Source organism: Pelobates fuscus, chromosome 7 (genome assembly GCF_036172605.1).
Source record: "Pelobates fuscus isolate aPelFus1 chromosome 7, aPelFus1.pri, whole genome shotgun sequence".
NCBI classification, from domain to species: Eukaryota; Metazoa; Chordata; class Amphibia; order Anura; family Pelobatidae; genus Pelobates; species Pelobates fuscus.
The window spans coordinates 38248093-38270382 of NC_086323.1; the positions used below are offsets into that span (position 1 = coordinate 38248093).

Sequence of the window (22290 nt, forward strand, 5' to 3'; positions counted from 1 at the left end):
TATAGGCAATGAATCCTCACTGGGAGCAGTGTGAGTACAGGCAGTGAATCCTCACTGGGAGCACAGTGTGTGTATAGGCAGTGAATCCTCACTGGGAGCACAGTGTGTGTATAGGCAGTGAATCCTCACTGGGAGCAGTGTGTGTGTATAGGCAGTGAATCCTCACAGGGAGCAGTGTGAGTACAGGCAGTGAATCCTCACTGGGAGCACAGTGTGTGTATAGGCAGTGAATCCTCACTGGGAGCACAGTGTGTGTATAGGCAGTGAATCCTCACTGGGAGCACAGTGTGTGTATAGGCAGTGAATCCTCACTGGGAGCAGTGTGTGTATAGGCAGTGAATCCTCACTGGGAGCAGAGTGTGAGTACAGGCAGTGAATCCTCACTGGGAGCAGAGTGTGAATACAGGCAGTGAATCCTCACTGGGAGCAGAGTGTGAATACAGGCAGTGAATCCTCACTGGGAGCAGTGTGTGTATAGGCAGTGAATCCTCACTGGGAGCAGAGTGTGTGTATAGGCAGTGAATCCTCACTGGGAGCACAGTGTGTGTATAGGCAGTGAATCCTCACTGGGAGCACAGTGTGTGTATAGGCAGTGAATCCTCACTGGAAGCAGTGTGTGTATAGGCAGTGAATCCTCACTGGGAGCAGTGTGAGTACAGGCAGTGCATCCTCACTGGGAGCACAGTGTGTGTATAGGCAGTGAATCCTCACTGGGAGCACAGTGTGTGTATAGGCAGTGAATCCTCACTGGGAGCACAGTGTGTGTATAGGCAGTGAATCCTCACTGGGAGCAGTGTGAGTACAGGCAGTGAATCCTCACTGGGAGCACAGTGTGTGTATAGGCAGTGAATCCTCACTGGGAGCACAGTGTGTGTATAGGCAGTGAATCCTCACTGGGAGCACAGTGTGTGTATAGGCAGTGAATCCTCACTGGGAGCAGTGTGTGGATAGGCAGTGAATCCTCATTGGGAGCAGAGTGTGAGTACAGGCAGTGAATCCTCACTGGGAGCAGAGTGTGAATACAGGCAGTGAATCCTCACTGGGAGCAGTGTGTGTATAGGCAGTGAATCTTCCCTGGGAGCAGAGTGTGAATACAGGCAGTGCCAGTGAATCCTCACTGGGAGCACAGTGTGAGTACAGGCTGTGAATCCTCACTGGGAACAGAGTGTGAATACAGACAGTGAATCCTCACTGGGAGCAGTGTGTGTATAGGCAGTGAATCTTCCCTGGGAGCAGAGTGTGAATACAGGTAGTACCAGTGAATCCTCACTGGGAGCAGAGTGTGAGTACAGGCTGTGAATCCTCACTGGGAGCAGAGTGTGTAGTTCAATGAGCCCTGGCTGTGTGCATGTGTGAGGTTGTGTATAGATTGCAAGGAGTGACACAGACACATTGTGACTCAGTCTGTGGGACAGGAAGGACGCTGGGACCTGCAGCCCTGCTGGATGTAGTCAGGAGTGAGGAATCCCTGCTCGATCTGCCAGTGATTGGACTTCTATCGCCATCTCCGGACTAGCTGCAGCCAAGCAAGGCATGAACAGCTCTGAGCCCAAGGAGTACCTGACCAGGAGAGAGATCCCCCAGCTATTCGAGGTGAGTGTGCCCTGCCTCCTGTCCTGGAATTAAACATTATGTAATGCATGATCGCCTCTGTGATACTCGTATCGATATACAGCGCTGCGGAATCTGTGTGTGCTTTATAAATAGCAATAATAAATAAATATAATGCGGTCTGCAACGCTATCTGTTCTCTTCCTATATAATCCTTCATGTACAGAACGCTCTGTATATTCAGCACTGCACCGGTATACGCTCTCCTGCTCCTGTGATCCCCGTGTAATCAGGTTGATACATTTGTATCGCACACTGCACCTGTGTGATCATTCCTAATCCTTTCATTCTAAGAATATATACTCCAATACACGTGTGATCATTCCGGATTTACTACAATATATACCTCCCTGCACGGTATCCTTTTACTGCTATAATGCATTGTGCACCGTATATTACATTATACACCTGTGTAATCATTGTGATCCCAATGTCGTATATTTCACACCTGTACAACCCCTCATATACATTAACAATGTGCTATACCTGTGTGACCATTCCTCTACCTGTGTAGCATATGATGTGCTTGTGGTCACCCCTCTGCGCTTATAGTACATGCTGCCCCTGTGTAGCCACCCACTTACCTGTGCAATACATGCTGCATTCCACACCTGTAATTGATGATAATCTTTGGTGAAGCAGTATATCGCATACTGGACTTCTATAGTCATTCATCTGGAGCATATTTTAAACCTCTATAATCATTGTTATTCTCATACAAATCAAGGTACTCACCTATAATATTTCACTTAACCATAGTGTATTCTTTATAATTATTCCTGCACATGTAAAGTACATTTTGCACCTTTTATAATCCATTGTGCTGCAATATATACTATGCACCTGAGTAATCAATTATGTGCCTTTTATATATCATATTCTAACCTGTATAATACATTGTAACCTGTATATTAATTCAAATACCAGTGCATTACATTCTAACCAGTACATTGGTTCCAATATCAGTGTAGTGCATTCTAACCTACCTGTAGATTTATTCCAACATCATTGCATTCTAACCTGTATATTCATTCCTGTACCAGCACATTTCATTCTACATCTGTATATTCATTTCAATATGACTGCATTACAAATTGCAACACCTGTATATGCATTCCAATCCCAGTACATTACATAATACATCTTTGCTAAATTCAATATCAATGTTGCATTCTACATACTTTATTTATTCTAATAACAGTACATTATATTCTGCACATTTATATTCATTCCCATGCCAGTGCATTACATGTTATACCTGTATATGTATTACAATACCAGTGTATTACAGGTTACATCTGTAAATTCATTGCAATAACACTACATCACATTCTACACCTGTATATCCATTCCTGTACCAGTGCTTACATTCTACACCTGTATATCCATTCCTGTACCAGTGCTTACACTCTACACCTGTATATCCATTCCTGTACCAGTGCTTACATTCTACAGCTGTATATCCATTCCTGTACCAGTGTTTACATTCTACACCTGTATATTCATTCCTGTACCAGTGCTTACATTCTACACCTGTATATCCATTCCTGTACCAGTGCTTACATTCTACACCTGTATATCCATTCCTGTACCAGTGCTTACATTCTATACCTGTATATCCATTCCTGTACCAGTGCTTACACTCTACACCTGTATATTCATTCCTGTACCAGTGCTTACATTCTACAGCTGTATATCCATTCCTGTACCAGTGTTTACATTCTACACCTGTATATCCATTCCTGTACCAGTGCCTACACTCTACACCTGTATATTCATTCCTGTACCAGTGCTTACATTCTACAGCTGTATATCCATTCCTGTACCAGTGTTTACATTCTACACCTGTATATCCATTCCTGTACCAGTGCTTACACTCTACACCTGTATATTCATTCCTGTACCAGTGCTTACATTCTACAGCTGTATATCCATTCCTGTACCAGTGTTTACATTCTACACCTGTATATCCATTCCTGTACCAGTGCTTACATTCTACAGCTGTATATCCATTCCTGTACCAGTGCTTACATTCTACAGCTGTATATCCATTCCTGTAGCAGTGCTTACATTCTACACCTGTATATTCATTCATGTACCAGTGTTTACATTCTACACCTGTATATTCATTCCTGTACCAGTGTTTACATTCTACACCTGTATATCCATTCCTGTACCAGTGCTTACATTCTACACCTGTATATCCATTCCTGTACCAGTGTTTACATTCTACACCTGTATATCCATTCCTGTACCAGTGCTTACATTCTACACCTGTATATCCATTCCTGTACCAGTGTTTACATTCTACACCTGTATATCCATTCCTGTAGCAGTGCTTACATTCTACACCTGTATATTCATTCCTGTACCAGTGTTTACATTCTACACCTGTATATCCATTCCTGTACCAGTGCTTACATTCTACAGCTGTATATCCATTCCTGTACCAGTGCTTTCATTCTACACCTGTATATCCATTCCTGTACCAGTGTTTACATTCTACACCTGTATATCCATTCCTGTACCTGTGCTTACATTCTACACCTGTATATCCATTCCTGTAGCAGTGCTTACATTTTACCCCTGTATATTCATTCCTGTACCAGTGTTTACATTCTACACCTGTATATCCATTCCTGTACCAGTGTTTACATTCTACACCTGTATATCCATTCCTGTAGCAGTGCTTACATTCTACACCTGTATATTCATTCCTGTACCAGTGCTTACACTCTACACCTGTATATTCATTCATATACCACTGCTTACATTCTACACCTGTCATTGGCGGATCCAGGGGGGGGGGGGGGGCAACTGCCCCCCCCGAGATTCTCCCCTGCCGGCTAGTGCAGGGCTGACATTGCCCAAGTGCCAGCCCTGCATTGTGCCTGCAGACCGGGAGGGAGATCAGTGATCTCCCTCCCCGGTCCGCAGGCACATTACTGACAGCCGACCGGCAGGGGAGGGAGAGAGGACCCGGGAGCTGTTACCAGCAGCTCCTCCGGGTCCTCCTCTCGCGAGATTTGGAGCGTTGCCGCGGTTACCACGGCAACGCTCCAAATCTCGCGAGAGTGAACTCTAGCCCTGGAGCGCGGGCTAGAGTTCACTCCTACCACTGGGACCACCAGGGAATCCCCACTGGGACCACCAGGGAACGAAAGATGTCCCCCCTCCTCCCAGTAAAGGTAAGAAGGGAGGGGGGACATAATATATTTTATTAAATACATTTTTTATTTTATTTTTTTATTAAAAAGCCTCCCTTCCCTCCTCCCCTCCCCCATACACACTGCCCCCATACACACTGCCCAACATACACTGCCCCCATACACACACTGCCCCCATACACACACTGACCCCATACACACTGACCCCATACACACTGCCCCCATACACACTGCCCAACATACACTGCCCCCATACACACACTGACCCCATACACACACTGACCCCATACACACTGCCCCCATACACACTGCCCAACATACACTGCCCCCATACACACACTGACCCCATACACACACTGCCCCCATACACACACTGACCCCATACACACTGACCCCATACACACTGCCCCCATACACACTGCCCCCATACACACACTGCCCCCATACACACACTGACCCCATACACACTGACCCCATACACACTGCCCCCATACACACTGCCCCCATACACACTGCCCAACATACACTGCCCCCATACACACACTGACCCCATACACACACTGACCCCATACACACTGCCCCCATACACACTGCCCAACATACACTGCCCCCATACACACACTGACCCCATACACACACTGACCCCATACACACACTGACCCCATACACACACTGACCCCATACACACACTACACACACTGACCCCATACACACACTGACCCCATGCACACACTGACCCCATACACACACTGACCCCATACACACTGACCCCATACACACTGCCCCCATACACACTGCCCCCATACACACTGCCCAACATACACTGCCCCCATACACACACTGACCCCATACACACACTGACCCCATACACACACTACACACACTGACCCCATACACACACTGACCCCATGCACACACTGACCCCATACACACACTGTCCCCATACACACACTGTCCCCATACACACACTGTCCCCATATACACACTGTCCCCATACACACACTGTCCCCATATAAACACTGACCCCATACACACACTACACACACTGACCCCATACACACTGACCCCATACACACACTACACACACTGACCCCATACACACTGACCCCATACACACACTGACCCCATACACACACCATACACACACTACACACACTGACCCCATACACACACTGACCCCATACACACACTAACCCCATACACACACTACACACACTGACCCCATACATACACACACTGCCCCCATACACACAAACACTGCCCCCATACACACAAACACTGCCCCATACACACAAACACTGCCCCCATACACACACTGTCCCCATACACACACTGTCCCCATACACACACTGTCCCCATACACAAACTGTCCCTATATACACACTGTCCCCATACACACTACACACACTGACCCCATACACACACACTACACACATTGACCCCATACACACACTGACCCCATACACACACTGACCCCATACACACACTGACCCCATACACACACTACACACACTGACCCCACACACACTGCCCCCATACATACACACACTGCCCCCATACACACAAACACTGCCCCCATACACACAAACACTGCCCCCATACACACAAACACTGCCCCCATACACACAAACACTGCCCCCATACACACAAACACTGCCCCCATACACACACTGTCCCCATACACACACTGTCCCCATACACACACTGTCCCCATACACACACTGTCCCCATATACACACTGTCCCCATACACACACTGCCCCACACACACACTGCCCCACAAACACTGCCCCATACACACACTGCCCCACAAACACTGCCCCATACACACACTTCCCCCTTACACACACTGACCCCATACACACACTGACCCAAAAACACTGCCCCACATACAAACACTACACACACTGACCCCATACACACACTGCCCCCACAAACACTGCCTCCATACACACACTGCCCCACAAACACTGTCCCCATACAACACTGTCCCACAAACACTGTCCCCATACACACTGCCCCATACACATACTGCCCCGCACACACTGCACACCTATACACACACAGTGCCCTACACACCCTGCTGCCCCCCCATACACACATTGCCCCAAACACACACACACGACCCCCCCATACACACAGTGCCCCCCATACACACACTGCCCCACACAGACATACAGTGCCCCCCCATACACACACTGCCCCACACAGACATACAGTGCCCCCATACACACACTGCCCCCTAACACACACACTGCCACCCTTACGCACTCACACTCACTTCACCGCTCACACACACACTGCACCTTTCACACACACTTCACCCCTAACACACACCACTTCTCCTATGCCCTATATCCCAGCAGACCCCAGGTAAGTTGTCAAACTGTTCTTAAACGGTATGACTACTTACTCCGGGGTGGGATCCTGGCACTACTGGCACCATAACTACTACACTGAGCTGTAGTGGTTATTGTGCTAGGATTATTTTTTTTAAATAATCTACAAGTGCCCCTCCCGAGATCAGGCTCTGGATCCGCCACTGACACCTGTATATCCATTCCTGTACCAGTGCTTACATTCTACACCTGTATATCCATTCCTGTACCAGTGCTTACATTCTACACCTGTATATCCATTCCTGTACCAGTGCTTACATTCTACACCTGTATATCCATTCCTGTACCAGTGCTTACATTCTACACCTGTATATCCATTCCTGTACCAGTGCTTACATTCTACACCTGTATATCCATTCCTGTACCAGTGCCTACACTCTACACCTGTATATTCATTCCTGCACCAGTGCTTACACTCTACACCTGTATATTTACTCCTGTACCAGGGCTTACATTCTACACCTGTATATTAATTTCTGTACCAGTGCATTACATTCTACATCTGTATATTGATTCCTGTACCAGTGCATTGCATTCTTCACCTGTAAACCTTTTCCAATGCCAGTGGATTACATTCTACATCTGTATATTCATTCCTTTACCTGTGCATTACATTCTGCACCAGTATACCCATTACATTCTACAACTGTATATCCATTCCTGTACCAGTCCTTACATCCTACAGTTGTATATTGATTCCTGTACCAGTGCATTACATTCTACACCTGTATATCCATTCCTGTACCAGTGCTTACATTCTACATCTGTATATTCATTCCTGTACCGGTGCATTCCATTCCATACCTGTATATCTATTCCAATGCCACTGCATTCCATTCTACACCTGTATCTTTGTCCCTGTACCAGTGTAATATTTCAATACCTGTATATTAATTACAAAACCAGTGCCATTCTATAATTATGTAATCATTTCTGTGTATGTTCCTTACATTCTACAACTTTATAACCATTCCCGTACAGGTATATCGCATTCTGAACTTTCCTGTACACTATATTCTGCACCTGAAGACTCATTCCCAGTTTAACACATTGATTACCTATACAAACATTAATGCATTCTTTATAATCATACCTGTTTCTTTGTGATATATCCTGAATCTGTGCAAAATGTTTTTTGTACCTGTACAATCAATATAGCACAGTAATTTCCCATATAATAAATCTTTTTCACCAGAATAATAATTCCCAAAACCAGGATCATACATTTTCTCTATTATAGTTATTTCTGTACTGATGTAATATATGGCTAGGGAGAGGTTTGTGTTTTCTGCAGGATTTAGAGAGCTGCGAACCAATATAAGTGAAATTCTCATTTATTTCCCACTTCACCTGTATATTGCCTAGGCATTTAATTATCTGGCACTTGCATTGATTCTTTCTTATACGTTAAGGAAATGACCATACGCTTTGTCCTTCTAGATTAGTGCTACAATTTGTAAAAAATAAAAAAAATAAAAAGACTTTGTTAGACATTGTTATTGTTGACATAGCAGGGTGTTTTCTGAATTGACCGATCATTGACTCCTATTCTCTTTTGGTGAAATGTTAATTAGTTCTCTGGGGATTACTTTTCGTCCAAAATAGTCTTTTGCCCCGTTGGCTGTTCCCCTTTGATTCCTGCACTCCAGTGACTCTTTTTGATGGGTAGAAAATGCGAGTGGGCAGTCCCCCTTGCAACTGATAAAAGAGAATCAGTACCCAGTTACTGATGGCCCACGGCCATGCTGTTCTGTTGTCACAAGATACATACCCAAACACGCAAGAAATTGGAAACAAACAAGAGAAATTAAGATAGATGTATTACTGGACCTTAGAATGGCCGGGCTTAACATACAAGAGAGACAAAGTCAGAACTCTAGCCGAGATCAGGAATACAGATAGACAGATAAACAGAATGTACTAGCCAGGTCAGAATTACAGATGATCCGGAATCGTAGAACAAGCCGGGTCAGGATCACGGAAGTACTGAAAATTCTAATAAACCGGCCAAGCTTAAAACCAGAAAACTTAAGAAACGCACTAATTGGGAACTAAGGTAGACACCAGGATAGGGAACAGAACCAGGTACAAAATAATATTAGATAGGGTTATCTAGGTTCTGATTGGTCCATAGCACCCTTGCAACCACACAAAGCGCAGATATAAGGTAGCCAGGGTGACCAATTCAAAATTGTGACATTGAGCGAATTGTCGGCACTTAAGGACATGCCCATAAAGCAGGCAGCATCTAAATTGCCATCTGGTAGCAGGCTGCGTCTCCGAATGGTGCATTCGAAGCGCGACCTGCAAGGAGGAGGACCAAGCCAGCGTCACCGATCGGGTAAGTATTATTGCATCTGTTGAGCAGTTCTGGATTTACATCTCAGGTGTCTATAGGTAAATAATTCTCAGGCTCCACTACTTAACTTAAAAAAAATATAAAAGATAAAAATATGTAATATAGTGCAGATTGTAAAACACTTGTGCAATTTAAGTGAGGTAGATAAATGAGGTAGATCCATTTATCTACCTCACTTACATTGCACAAGTGTTTTACAATCTGCACTATACTATATATATTTATCTTTCATATCTGTATGCGACGTGTACCAATCCAATCAAGATCTTGTGAGGTAATCCCTCAACATCCATAGCGCTCCCCTGGAGGTATGTATGTGTGTATATATATATATATATATATATATATATTAATTGCATGTGGAATAAAGGGTAATCCACATTAGTGTACAGAGTGGCTATATACAAATCTCATCACTAACACATCTGTTGTAACACACATTCTCCCAAAAGGAGATTTTGGTTTCAGTTTAACCCCTTAAGGACCAAACTTATGGAATAAAAGGGAATCATGACATGTCACACATGTCATGTGTCCTTAAGGGGTTAAATATATATATATAATTCTTTGTTGATCTCCCCATGTTTTCGAAGTTAGGAGTTAGTCATCTCAATCCCTCTACAAATTGAAAAAAATACAATGACCATGTAGCAAAATAAATAACCGTATCAAAGAATTTCTAAAAATGATATAAGTGCCCCTAGCAGAGGGTCTCCTCAATGCATTTGCCTACTCTGCGTACTGCCACTGAGGCATGTGTAAATGAGCTTGGTGGGTGCCTCCTTGGGGTGAATGGAGATGCCAAGCTTGTGTGGTGACATCACTTCTACGACGTGCAGTGAAAATTGTGTTCTGTCCCATAATCATATTAGTTTTGCTTTAATGGAAGTAGAATCCTAGTTTTATCATTGCACAGAGAGATATCTATAACACAGATTACACCAAGAATCATTTCTAAAGTTAATTTCTGAGCAAAAGGTGTAAATGTTAAGCAATCCACAGGAACATCCTACTGAACTCCATGGTAACTGCTCCAGTTTTAGATCTTTGTCAGAGAATTGATTTCTTTTTTATAAATAACTGGCCAGTATTAACCGTGCATGTGGGGATAATTGCTCATATCACTTTCACGTAACTGCAGAAATATACAGGAAACAGCAGATTGGGACAGAAATCAAAATCTGTCCATAGTATCAAAGCTAGGCAACCCTTTGCCCCCCTAGTTGCAAGAAATAAAAAAATTCTGCCATCATACATCAACCAAACACTGAACTGTGCAGTATAATGTGTGAGCTAGATCAACATGTGACCTTTAGGTCATGCGGTGTTTGGGTTTAATAAACTCTCTGTTTTCTAGAGGAAGCTATATCTGAACCAAACAGATTTCAATATATCTACAGTAAATATAAAGCCATCATTGGCTTATTCACTAAACTGGATTTGTAGAGATTTCACAAGGGAATTACAAATCTTAGGCCAGAATACCTGAGTTTGAAACTATTGCCCTTTTTTGCTAATTTGTCCTAAAGTGTTCAATTGTCAATGCTGCACAATTACCCGTATAGTAAATACCTGTACGTCCCTCTTACACTAAATCGGAGTAAATGCGTAACTCAGGTAGGGTTAGTTTACGTTTGATCTCACTGGTTTTGTTTATTTATGTATTTATTTTACCATTTAGCCAAGTATTTACCTGGAGCAAACATCTCACCTACCTGCCTGTCATATATTTATTTAAAGGGACACTATAGTCACCCAGGCCACTTCATCTCTTCAAGTGTCTGGGTGCAGTGTCCTCTTAACATTGCAGTTTTTTACATTGTAGGGTTAAGTCCACCTCTAGTGGCTGTCACTAGTTGTGCTACTGCTGCACTGACTAAAACTTGCTCAAGTGATGCGGAAGCCCCATAGGAAGCAATGATTTAATACATTCCTATGGGAAAGTTTGGATGCGTGCTGTTTTCTATAAGGAGCAGTGGATTGGACCACACCAGAGAAGGCCGTACCTCCTCCATGATGTCACGAGAGGCGGAGACATCTAATTAGAATTTCTAATGCTATAGTGTACCTTTAATGGTGGAAAATAATGTTGTTGCCATCAGAATGTTTTTAAATGTTTATTTTGTATACCACTCAGCCAGTGGCGTACATACCGTGGTCGCATGTGTCGGTGCTGTGACTGGGCCACTCACTCCAGGGAGACCGGCCGCCCTGTGAACCCCTGCGATAGGGTGCTCGCCGTCATATGTTGCGGCCCTGGCCGCACGGTATAATTGCTGGGGCTGCACGTGAAGGGACCCATCGGGTGGCCCATGCTGTTAGGGCCACCCGATGGAAATGAATATCATTATCAAAGTGGGCCCGGTAACAGCGCGACCGGGCCCCCTCTGATGAAGTCAGACGCTGGGAAGAAATTACTGCCCCAGTCACTCCTCCCAGGAAGCATCAGGAGCCGCGTGGGAGGAAGGAGAGGGAGTCAGAGTGGGAACTCTGACTCCCATCAACCTGAGCCACTGGACCCCAGGGAAGTCACCCTCATGCACCTAAAATGTAGGTAATACGGTGACTAAAATATTTTGCATGTGTGTTAGTGTATCTGTGTGTCTGTATGTATGTGTGTCTGTCTGTGTGGATCTCTGTGCGTGTCTGTATGGGGTGGCGGGGGGCCCCATGGACTGGGCCGGATTGGGGATACGAAGCAGCCCTGGAAAAAAATCTATGCCAGCCCCATAAGTCATTGTGCTATGTAGGGTGTGTGTATATGTATGTATATATATATATATATATACAATTGAAATAGTTGGCTGCACTCTCGGATTTCCTTAAAACGTAACTTTTATTAAAATATTTAAGAGAAGAGCAACGTTTCATCGCCTCTTGTGGACTTTCATCAGGATCATGATGAAAGTCCACAAGAGGGACTGAAACGTTGATCTTCTCTTAAATATTTCAATAAAAGTTACGTTTTAAGGAAATTTGAGAGTGCAGCCAACTGTTTCAATTGCCTGGATACTGGAGCCCTGGTGATGCACCCGGTCACACAACTTTGAAGCCTAAGTGCAAGGTACAACAGCTTTTATTTATATTATATATATATATATATATATATATACACTCTTATATACACTCTTCTTCTAATTCAAAATATTAGTTCTTTCAGGGTAATTAAATTATACAGTAAAGCATACGCACATGCAGACACAGACAATCTTACTGATGCACACAAATAGGCTCATTGACAGACAATCTTAATGACACACACAGACAAGGTTACTGGCACACACACAAATTTAGTACAGACAAACTCTGATACACACACAAGCTTACTACAGACAAGCTCACTGTCACACACACACTTTCCCTACAGACAAGCTCACTGATGCGCACACACTCTCCCTACAGACAAGCCCATTGACACACACATGCTCCCTACAGAAGAGCTCACTAACACACAGATTCACTACAGACAAGCTCACTGACACACACAAACTCACTAGAAGGCGGACACACACAGAGGCTCCCTCACTAGCAGATGCACACACACAGATGCTCGCTCGCTCGCTCGCTCACTCACTAGCAGATGCACACATACAAGGGCAGAGAGTCACTGACACTGAGGCAAACATCCACACATACAGAGACAGGCAGACAGTCACACGCACACAGGCAGACAGTCACACGCACATAGTCGCACACGCAGGCAGTCACACACACGCAGGCAGTCACACACACGCAGGCAGTCACACACACGCAGGCAGTCACACACACGCAGACAGTCACACACACGCAGACAGTCACACACACTCACAGACAGTCACACACACTCACAGACAGTCACACACACACAGACAGTCACACACACACACAGTCACACACACAGGCAGACAGTTACACACTGACACACTGATCTGCTTCTTACCTCCTGCTTGGAGCTCCTGGAGGCTGGGTGTTGGGGAAGCAGGGACTCCTTCCTGCTTCCCATGCTGCAGTCAACGAGGGCCCCCGCCGCACGCTAAGCTCCGCCCCGCCGCACGGTAAGCTCCGCTCTGCCGCACGGTAAGCCCCGCCCGCCGCAGGCTAATCTCCGCCCCCGCCGCACACTAGGCTCCACCCCTGCCGCAATTTTTTTTTTTTTTTTATGAATGTGTGAGCTGTGCCTGCCGCCTGGCTCCCCCTGCTCCCATGGGGCTCTGTGCGGCGCACAGCTCACACATGGCCGGCCGGGATCACAGGAGCCTAATCACTGAATGGGGCTGTCAGCCCAGCCCCAGGTGCCGCGGCCCACCGGGAAATTTCCCGGTATCCCGGTGGGCCAGTCCGGCCCTGCCCATGGATCAGTTTTGCACTGGGACCCCATAGATTAAGCCACTGCACTCAGCCCCTAACAATAAACCTACAACCTTTTGCTGCATTTGACATTTTGTGTTATTATTGAGTTTTTTGTGGTTGTGTTAAGGTTTTAATATTGCCCATACCATGTACATTTAGATTGTAAACTCGTTTGAGTAGGGCTTTCGTTACCACTTATTCTTGCAAATCAAACTTGTGCATGATATTGCTAATTTCTCATGAACCCATTGTACAACATTGTTCAATATGTTGGTGTTTTATAAATAATAATAATATATAAACACTACCGTGTTGGCACCTAACACTTAGTTTGAGTTTATATTTCACCGTGTGACTGTTACACACACCCAAATGAATAATACCTATGTGTTTTGGAAAACATTTTTATAGTATTTTAATGGGGGAGGATACTTAACACCCTAAAGCGTCGTGCCGCAATGATTGGTTGGATTGTTTGTGTGAATGTGAGAGCGATGGTTTTATTTAATAGTTGTGTTGTGAGGTTTAGTGATAGGAGTCCTTGTCAGAAATGAACGTACAGCTGACAGCACAATCCCAAGAGAGCGCTAGTTAGGAGAGGCTTATACGGAGTAAATATCTTTTCCTTGTGCATATGTCAGCCAGTGGATTACTCAGTATATTCAAGGGAATTTGAAACAGGATCTGTAGGAGAGAATATGGATAATGCTGTACTGAAGAACAAAAAGGTGAGGTGGCAACTTTTCAGCCTCCCTTTTATCAAAAACAGATTTAAGAGATAAGTACTGAGGGGGTACGACCGTAGGCACGGGAGGAATATTAGTAGAATTCAAAGGGGTGATTTTAACAATACAAGACTCTTGGCAAGCATCACTCCAAGAAACTATTTGTCCTGACTCCCAATCAATAGTGGGATTATGAGTACGCAACCAAGGATACCCTAACACGAGGTGAGAGGAAGGAGAAGTAATGATCTGAAACCGAATGGTTTCAGAGTGTAACACCCCTGTAGACATATGTAGTGGTACAGTTTCATGTGTGATAACTGGAGAGCATAATGGTCTACCATCTATGGCCTCAACGGCCAAGGGTGTCTCCTTCTCTCTAGTGGGTATGTTATTCTCCTTGACAAAACTGGAATCTATAAAGTTTTCGGCCGCTCCGGAATCAACCAGGGCTAGTATACTCCCTGCTATGCAGTTACTACCAAGGTGCAGGGAAACAGGGAGAAGCAATTTATTAAGAGGCAAATGTGAGGACTCTGATGTCACACCCAAGGCCAGTCCTCTATACGGTCTTAGGTGCGATAGTTTCCCGGACGCACGGGACATTCTTGTCTCATATGGCCCCTCCTACCACAATAAAGACAAAGTCCCTCCTTTCTCCTATAAAGTTTTTCAGCGTCAGTAAGTTTGGCAACCCCTAACTGCATAGGTTCCTCCTCTGACCCTTTAGATCCCTCGGGAGTCTCAGCTCTAGGTGAGTTAACGGGGACAAAGCGTCTATTTCTGGACTTGGTATATAACCTGTCACGGATCCTGTTATCTATGTCGATGAGATAGTCAATAAGGTCCTCTAGGGGTACAGGGAGGTCCTTAGCTGCTACCTCATCCAACATAGTTTCAGACAGACCTTCCATAAACGCAGTAGTAAGCCCATTGTTAGTCCAATCTACCTGTGAGGCAAGGGTACGGAACTGAATAGCATAATCGGCTACAGATTTAGATCCTTGCTTAATTCTCATTAACGCCCTGGCGGCATTTTTTGACCTTTTAGTCGTGTCAAATGTTCTACGAAACGCTGTGAGGAAGCTATTGAAATTGTGTACCATAGGTCCATTAGCCTCCCAAATAGGATTTGCCCATTCAAGTGCCTTATCCGTAAGCTGGTGCATAAGAAAACCCACCTTAGATCTATCAGTGAGAAATGAACGTGGGTACATTTCAAAGTGGAATTCCACTTGATTAAGGAATCCCCTACATGTCTTAGCATCCCCTCCATACCTAGGTGGCGGGGTTAGATGTGCTGAAGCATTAGGCATATTAGTTGTGTCTGGTACAGGGGTTACAGGAGGCACAGGTACAGGTACCGGAGCTGATCTGGATAACAGTGTCTGGATGGCTTGAGCCATTTGATCCATACGGTGATCCTGTTCAGCGAATCTAGCCTCATGAGGGGCCATCTGTTGTCCTAAACCTGCGGGGTCCATGGCCCTATCGTAATGTCACGGTAATATACCCCAACACGCAGGAATAGTCCAGATAATCAAGAGACAAGAAACCAGGATTCGTCTTACCGGACCTTAGAATGGCCGGACTAGACGAGTACAAGAAAAGACAGAGTCCAGAACAAGCCGAGGTCAAGGGAACGGAGAGACAGCGTAAAGTAGAACAAGCCGAGGACTGGTACACAGAAGACAAACCAGCGGATAAACAAGCAAGGATAAAGAGAGAGCGGAGTCAGGAACAAAGCCAAGGTCAAGCACCAAAAAACCAACTGAACGATACAAGCACTAAAGGGAACTGGACAGAAACCACGATAGGGCAAGGTGCAAAGGAAACAGGTGAGTATAAATACCCTAATGTTCACTTTGATTGGCCCCTGTCATATCCACGCCCCCAAAATGTGAGTGTATGGGGAACGTGGCATGACAGGGGCCAATGGGAGACTGATTCTAATTTTGTCTCCCACTGTCCCTTTAAGAGCGCGCCCGAGACGCGCGGCGCGCTCTTAGTGTCAGGCGGGACACGTGACCGCTTCTCGCGGTCACTGCCCGCCTGACTGATCTCGTTGTTGGATGAGCCGCGCACGGCTCGTGCAGGAGCAGGACCGCGCGCGGCGAGAAGAGAGGACCCCGGCCGGCCCCTGGAGAGGGTAAGTACTGCTACAATTACATAAATATGCACGTAGAATTGAAATATATATATATATATATATTTGAAGTCTACCTGTTTATTTATGAAATTATGTATATGGATATATATATATATATATATATTTCGTATTCTTTTTATTTATTTATAAATACATATAGATATATATAATTTCATGCTAAGTGTATTTTGATATAAATATAAAAAAATACAGTTAGAAAACACAAAGTGTGCAGTGCATAGTGATGAAAATCACCAATTAGTTCACTTCAAACCACTTAGTGATATTAAGTGTCACATTCAATAAACCTATGTGAAATGGGTGAAATAATAATAGTAATAAGTATACCCCAAAAACAAAATATCTGCACAGCTATTCCTAAATAGATGAGACAGAAGAAAGAAACGCTTATAGGGCAACACCGTTGTTATTCTCTTATGGAGTCTTGTATTTTCTTATATGGTCTCACTCACGTTTTTTGAGCCTATTATAGCAAACTGGCTTAGGTAATATAGCTTTAAGATGGGATATACTTCAAACCAAATCGATGGTAACTTGGTCCTCAGAGATGGAATATGTAGAAAAAGCAACACCAGTTGAGATAAAATCAATAGCATTTATTCCCAAATAATTTAAAATCTTACATCACAGTAACTGGAGTGCCACACAGTTACGTACTTAAAAAACACAACGCGTTTCAACGATACTAATTCGTCTTCCTCAGGTGTATATCCATCTCTGCAAACATATGAGCTATTTAAACCATTTTTTGCACCAAAAGCGGGTACTCTAAATCCATCCCCTCTTGTCAAAATAACCAATCCCCGCACATCGCTTCCGTATTCACTACATGCGTTCCTGCGACCATATTCGTCTATTTCATGTGTTCCAAATTAAATTTTGTGCCGTTTCGTGTGCTATTCAGGACTTTCGATTCGCATTGTATGGTATATCCATTCTCAAGAATTCACCATCATTCGTATAGTTCAAAAAGTCAAAATTGATGCGAATTCATTGTCCATAAATGTCCATGTCATATAAAACATAGAAATTAAAGAGGGGGGGAAGAACAAGATATATTATATATTTATAAGCTATAAAAAAACAGATAACATTTGTATCCTGTAATATCTTTTTTATTGGACTAACAGAATTTTTAAGTGACAAGCTTTCTGGAGAACCTCCCTTTCTAAAGTCTGAAGCATTTCTGAGCAAGACAACACATAGAATTCAAAGTTGAGTTGTGATACAGGGGTTAAAGTGACATGTGTGAAGATAAGACAGGTTTGATAGAACATAGACACCATTCTTGCAGAGGGTCATAAATATCTTATGCGAAGATCACAGAGTGAGGGGGGAGAGAGAGAAAAAAAACAAGCGAACAGTGCAGAAAATGGTGCTAGAAGTGGGGAGTATCAATATAAAGAATACCTGAATTCCCATCCAAGAGTTACAGGATATGCATGAAGGCCTATATCCAGCATACACAGATAGACGTACCCAGTCAAACTCATGTACATATACACAAGTAGTGCATATGTACAAATACATACAATATACATATAAATACAACCAAATGCCTAAATATATGTACATGCACACTAACACATACATCCACACACAAGCACCAATACATGACCCTATAGATTCCCATTAAGTGTTTTTCTTTTCTTCTGATTTTACTGTTTAGAATTAATTTATGAAAATGACGAGTTTAATGAATTAGTAAATTATAGCAGAATTATTTCATAGATCACAAACTATATGACAAAATAGATCCCATTTGCCAGCCATTAGGTGACAAAGTCTATTCTTTTAACAAGCAGTCTAATGAAGACATAAATTCAGCTAATTAGATCTGATGTGTTGGATCCTTTTGGTGTCTTGCAGGGGCTTTTGAATGGATTAATGTACTATCGCCCTGATGATCCTGTGGAATACTTGGAAACCTGTTTACAAAAAGTGAAGGAATTGGGAGGATCAGAAAGAGTAAAGTGGGACACATTTGTAGGTCCAGACAAGCGAAACCTACCCCCTCTCAATGGTGGACAAAACAGAAGATCGTTTTACAGAAATGGTAATGTCTTTCTTAAAATGAATTTTAAAACAAGTAAAAACATTTGCTTCATAAACATTTTGATTCAGAAAGCATTCAGACCCCTTCATTTTTTTTCGCATTTTCTTGTTGCAGACTTTTGCAACAATTGTTTATTATATATTTTTTACACATTTTCAAAAAAATGCGACTTTTGCTTTTTGTGGAATTGGATGTAGATTGATGTAAAAAAAAATAATAATAATTTAAATAATTGTAGCATAAGGGCTGCAAGATAAAAATGTGAAAAAATTGAATGCAGTGTATTTATTTGAGTATAGCCTTTGGCACTTCTAGTTTCTGTTGGCCTAAGTTTATCCACTTGCATGCAGCATTTCCCTGTGGTTAATAAAAAAAATAAATTAAAAAAAATAATACATTTTGTTGTTTTAACTGTGTGAAAAAGAAGCATTTACTTTAAAACAAGTAACCTTTAAGGAACTCACAATGTATATATCATTTCCAAGTTTCGGTAGCATGACTGCCCCTAGCTGAGAGTTAAAGGGATACTATAGTGCCAGGAATACAAAGTGCAGGCCTGGCACTATAGCTCCCTCTGCCTCACCCCTTCTTTCGCACCCTCCCACACCGCAGTGAACAAACCCTTTATTTACTTAACTTACCTGATTACAGTGCTGATGCCCCACGTCGAGCGGGGGCTAATGCGCCTATTAGGCCTCCCCGTAGAAAAGGATTGAATCATTGCTCTCCAATGGGGAAATAGCTGAAGCTGGACATCCACATGCAGATCATGAGGACATCCAGCGTCCGTTAACATCCAGGAAGCCCTCTAGTGGCTGGTTTCACGGGAACTGCAATGTTTTTACATTGCAGCACTAAGTGCAATGGGAACACTGTACCCTGACCAATTTAATGAGCTGAAGTGGTCTGGGTGCCTAGAGTGCCCCTTTAAATCTGGTCTCCACATTGTACCAGACAAACTACTTCAAAATATAGAAATCTAAAAATCATTTTTTGTTTATTATATCTGCCATTGAATGCATGCATGCACTTCTACCCACAATGCAGTCATTGAAAAGCCAAAGCAAAATTAGGTGTTGCTGTCACTATACCGATAAACCTAATTAAACTGTTTTAGAATACTAGATAAAAATACCTACTTCCAAAAAGTGCTTATTGAGGTAAAAAAAAATAAAACATTTTCATAATACGTCCCCTTTATGAACACTCATGTGCTAATATCCTATAAACAAACAGATTTAAATTAACAGAAAATATGGAAAGTTATTCTTAAAGGGGCACTATAATCAACAGATCAACTACAGCTTAATGTGATTGTTCTGCTGAGTATAATTCCCTGCAGGTATTTTCATGCCCTCTAGGGACACATTTACATTGCCCCCTAGGGACACTTCCAGTGACCACTCCTCAGATGGCCACTGGAGGTGCTTCCTGGAGCAGTGCTGCACAGTAGGCAGCAATGCCGTTCAGTGTGGAGACGTTGAATTTCCTCGTAGAGATGCATTGATTCAGTGTATCTCTATGAGGAGGTGCTGATTGGTCAAAACAGTGTTTGACCCCACCCCATCCCGCCTCCTTACAGATTTCAGCCAATCCAATGCTTTTCCTATGGGAATGCATTGGATTGACAAAAAATCTTAAATTCTGATGATGTCACCAAGGAGGTGGATTGGGGGTAGTGCCCGCGCCGGCACACCTGCGCGGTGCTGGAAATAAGGTGAGTTTTAACACCTTCTAAGGGAGCTAAGGGGGCGGGGGGGGGGGGGGTGTCTGCACTACATGTTCTCTGATTTAAACGATCATGCACTACATGTTCTCTGATTTAATTTCTTAAATGTATGCATTGTGGAACATGGAATATATTCTGTAAAGAAGCCACAAGATAATATAAGTGTATTTTAGGTTCTTTATTCCTTACACAAATATTTAATGATAATGCTCCACCTTTTCTGTTATTATATATCTGTTTTAGAATACTTTACTGGAACCCTTATCTAACATTATACTGGGTCTGGTTGTTACAGATTCTAATTGAACCTGTTCTAACAGAATATACTGGGTCTGATTCAAACCTACAATACTGGAATCTGTTATAACCGAGTATACTGCGTCTGATTCTAACCTACAGCACTGGAACGTGTTCTAACAGAGTACACTGGTTCTGGTCTTAACCAAGTATACTGGGTCTGGCCCTTACAGAGTATACTGGGTCTAATTCTAACTTACAGTACTGGAACTGGAACCTCTTCTAACAGAGTATTCTCCGTTTGAGTTTAACAGACTGTAATGGGTGTAATTCTAACAGACAGTACTGGAACCTGTTCTAACAGATTATACTGGGTCTGGTTATGACAGACTGTTCTGGGCCTGATTCTAACAGCTTGTAACTGGACTGGACTTGTTCTAACAGAGTAAATTGGATCTGATTTTGAACAAACTGTAATTGAAATGTATTAGAGCCAGCACAATACACTCTGTTATATCCAGCTACAGAGTATGGTTCTAACAGACTGTACAGTAACTATAATTTAACAGACTGGTGTACCAGGTCCGGTTCTAAGAGACTATATTTGGTAAGGTTTAACATTTTATACTGTTCTTATTGCAACACACAATACTGGCACTTTGTCTCAAGGGGCACCTGTTTCAGCATTTATGTGCAAAAAATGTGCCTTTTTGAGCTCAATGGGACACTATAGTCACCAAAACAACTGTAGCTCATTCTAAGTGGGGCCAGGGGCCTAAACAGCCAGCCAGCACTATAGTGTGAGGAATACATGTTGGTATTCCTGTCACTCTAGTGTCCCTTTAAATTGTCTGGTGAGGAGAGATAAGTACCAGAAGCCTTGGCCAGTGTCCTCTGTAGTCCAGTCATCCTTAAAGGGACACTGTAGGCACCCAGACCACTTCACCTTTTGTACTTAGTGCTGCAATGTAAAACATTGCAGTTCCATAGAAACTGCAATGTTCACATTGCAGCTCTAAGTCTGCTTATATATGTTTTGGCTATTTTAAGGCCTGCAACGTCCAGATTTCTACTTTTATCTGTCTTTTTTTGGAGTTGGGGTGCAGAGTTTTGTGCCCAGAGACACCTTACATGTAAATCCAGCCATGGCTGGTTCTAATAAATTATTCTATGTGTGGCTTTATCATACTAATGCAGGTCTGAACAAAAAAAAACCCAAAAAACATTATATTGAACCTGATTGTTCTGGTTCTGTTTCATGCACACCTTGCTAGTTTGTCTAAAAGATTGCTCTTGAATTTTTTTCTTAAAGTTTTGCCTGAAAGTGGTAATTTTCCATACCGGCGCTATGACAGACTGCCACCGATTCATCAGTTCTCAATTGAAAGTGACACAGACCTTTCAGAAACAGCAGAGCTGATCGAAGAATATGAAGTATTTGACCCCTCAAGACCTCGTCCGAAAATCATCCTTGTCATTGGTAAGTAGAAAAGTTTTTTTTTTTTTTTA

General features: G+C 43.2%; 1 protein-coding gene across 2 annotated transcripts in view; it reads left to right on the forward strand.

The window, feature by feature from the left end:
• The first annotated feature begins 1309 nt into the window (after positions 1 to 1309).
• AK5 (adenylate kinase 5) overlaps positions 1310 to 22290 on the forward strand; it is a 264357-nt gene continuing 243376 nt past the window's right edge. For both annotated transcript variants that reach the window (XR_010084077.1, XM_063427944.1), the window contains exons 1-3: positions 1310 to 1593; positions 18629 to 18815; positions 22094 to 22261. Coding sequence is in view for 1 of the 2 variants with exons in the window: in XM_063427944.1 (XP_063284014.1) it covers positions 1534 to 1593; positions 18629 to 18815; positions 22094 to 22261 (415 nt within the window). In the remaining variant the exon portion in view is untranslated. The remainder of the gene's footprint in view (positions 1594 to 18628; positions 18816 to 22093; positions 22262 to 22290) is intronic.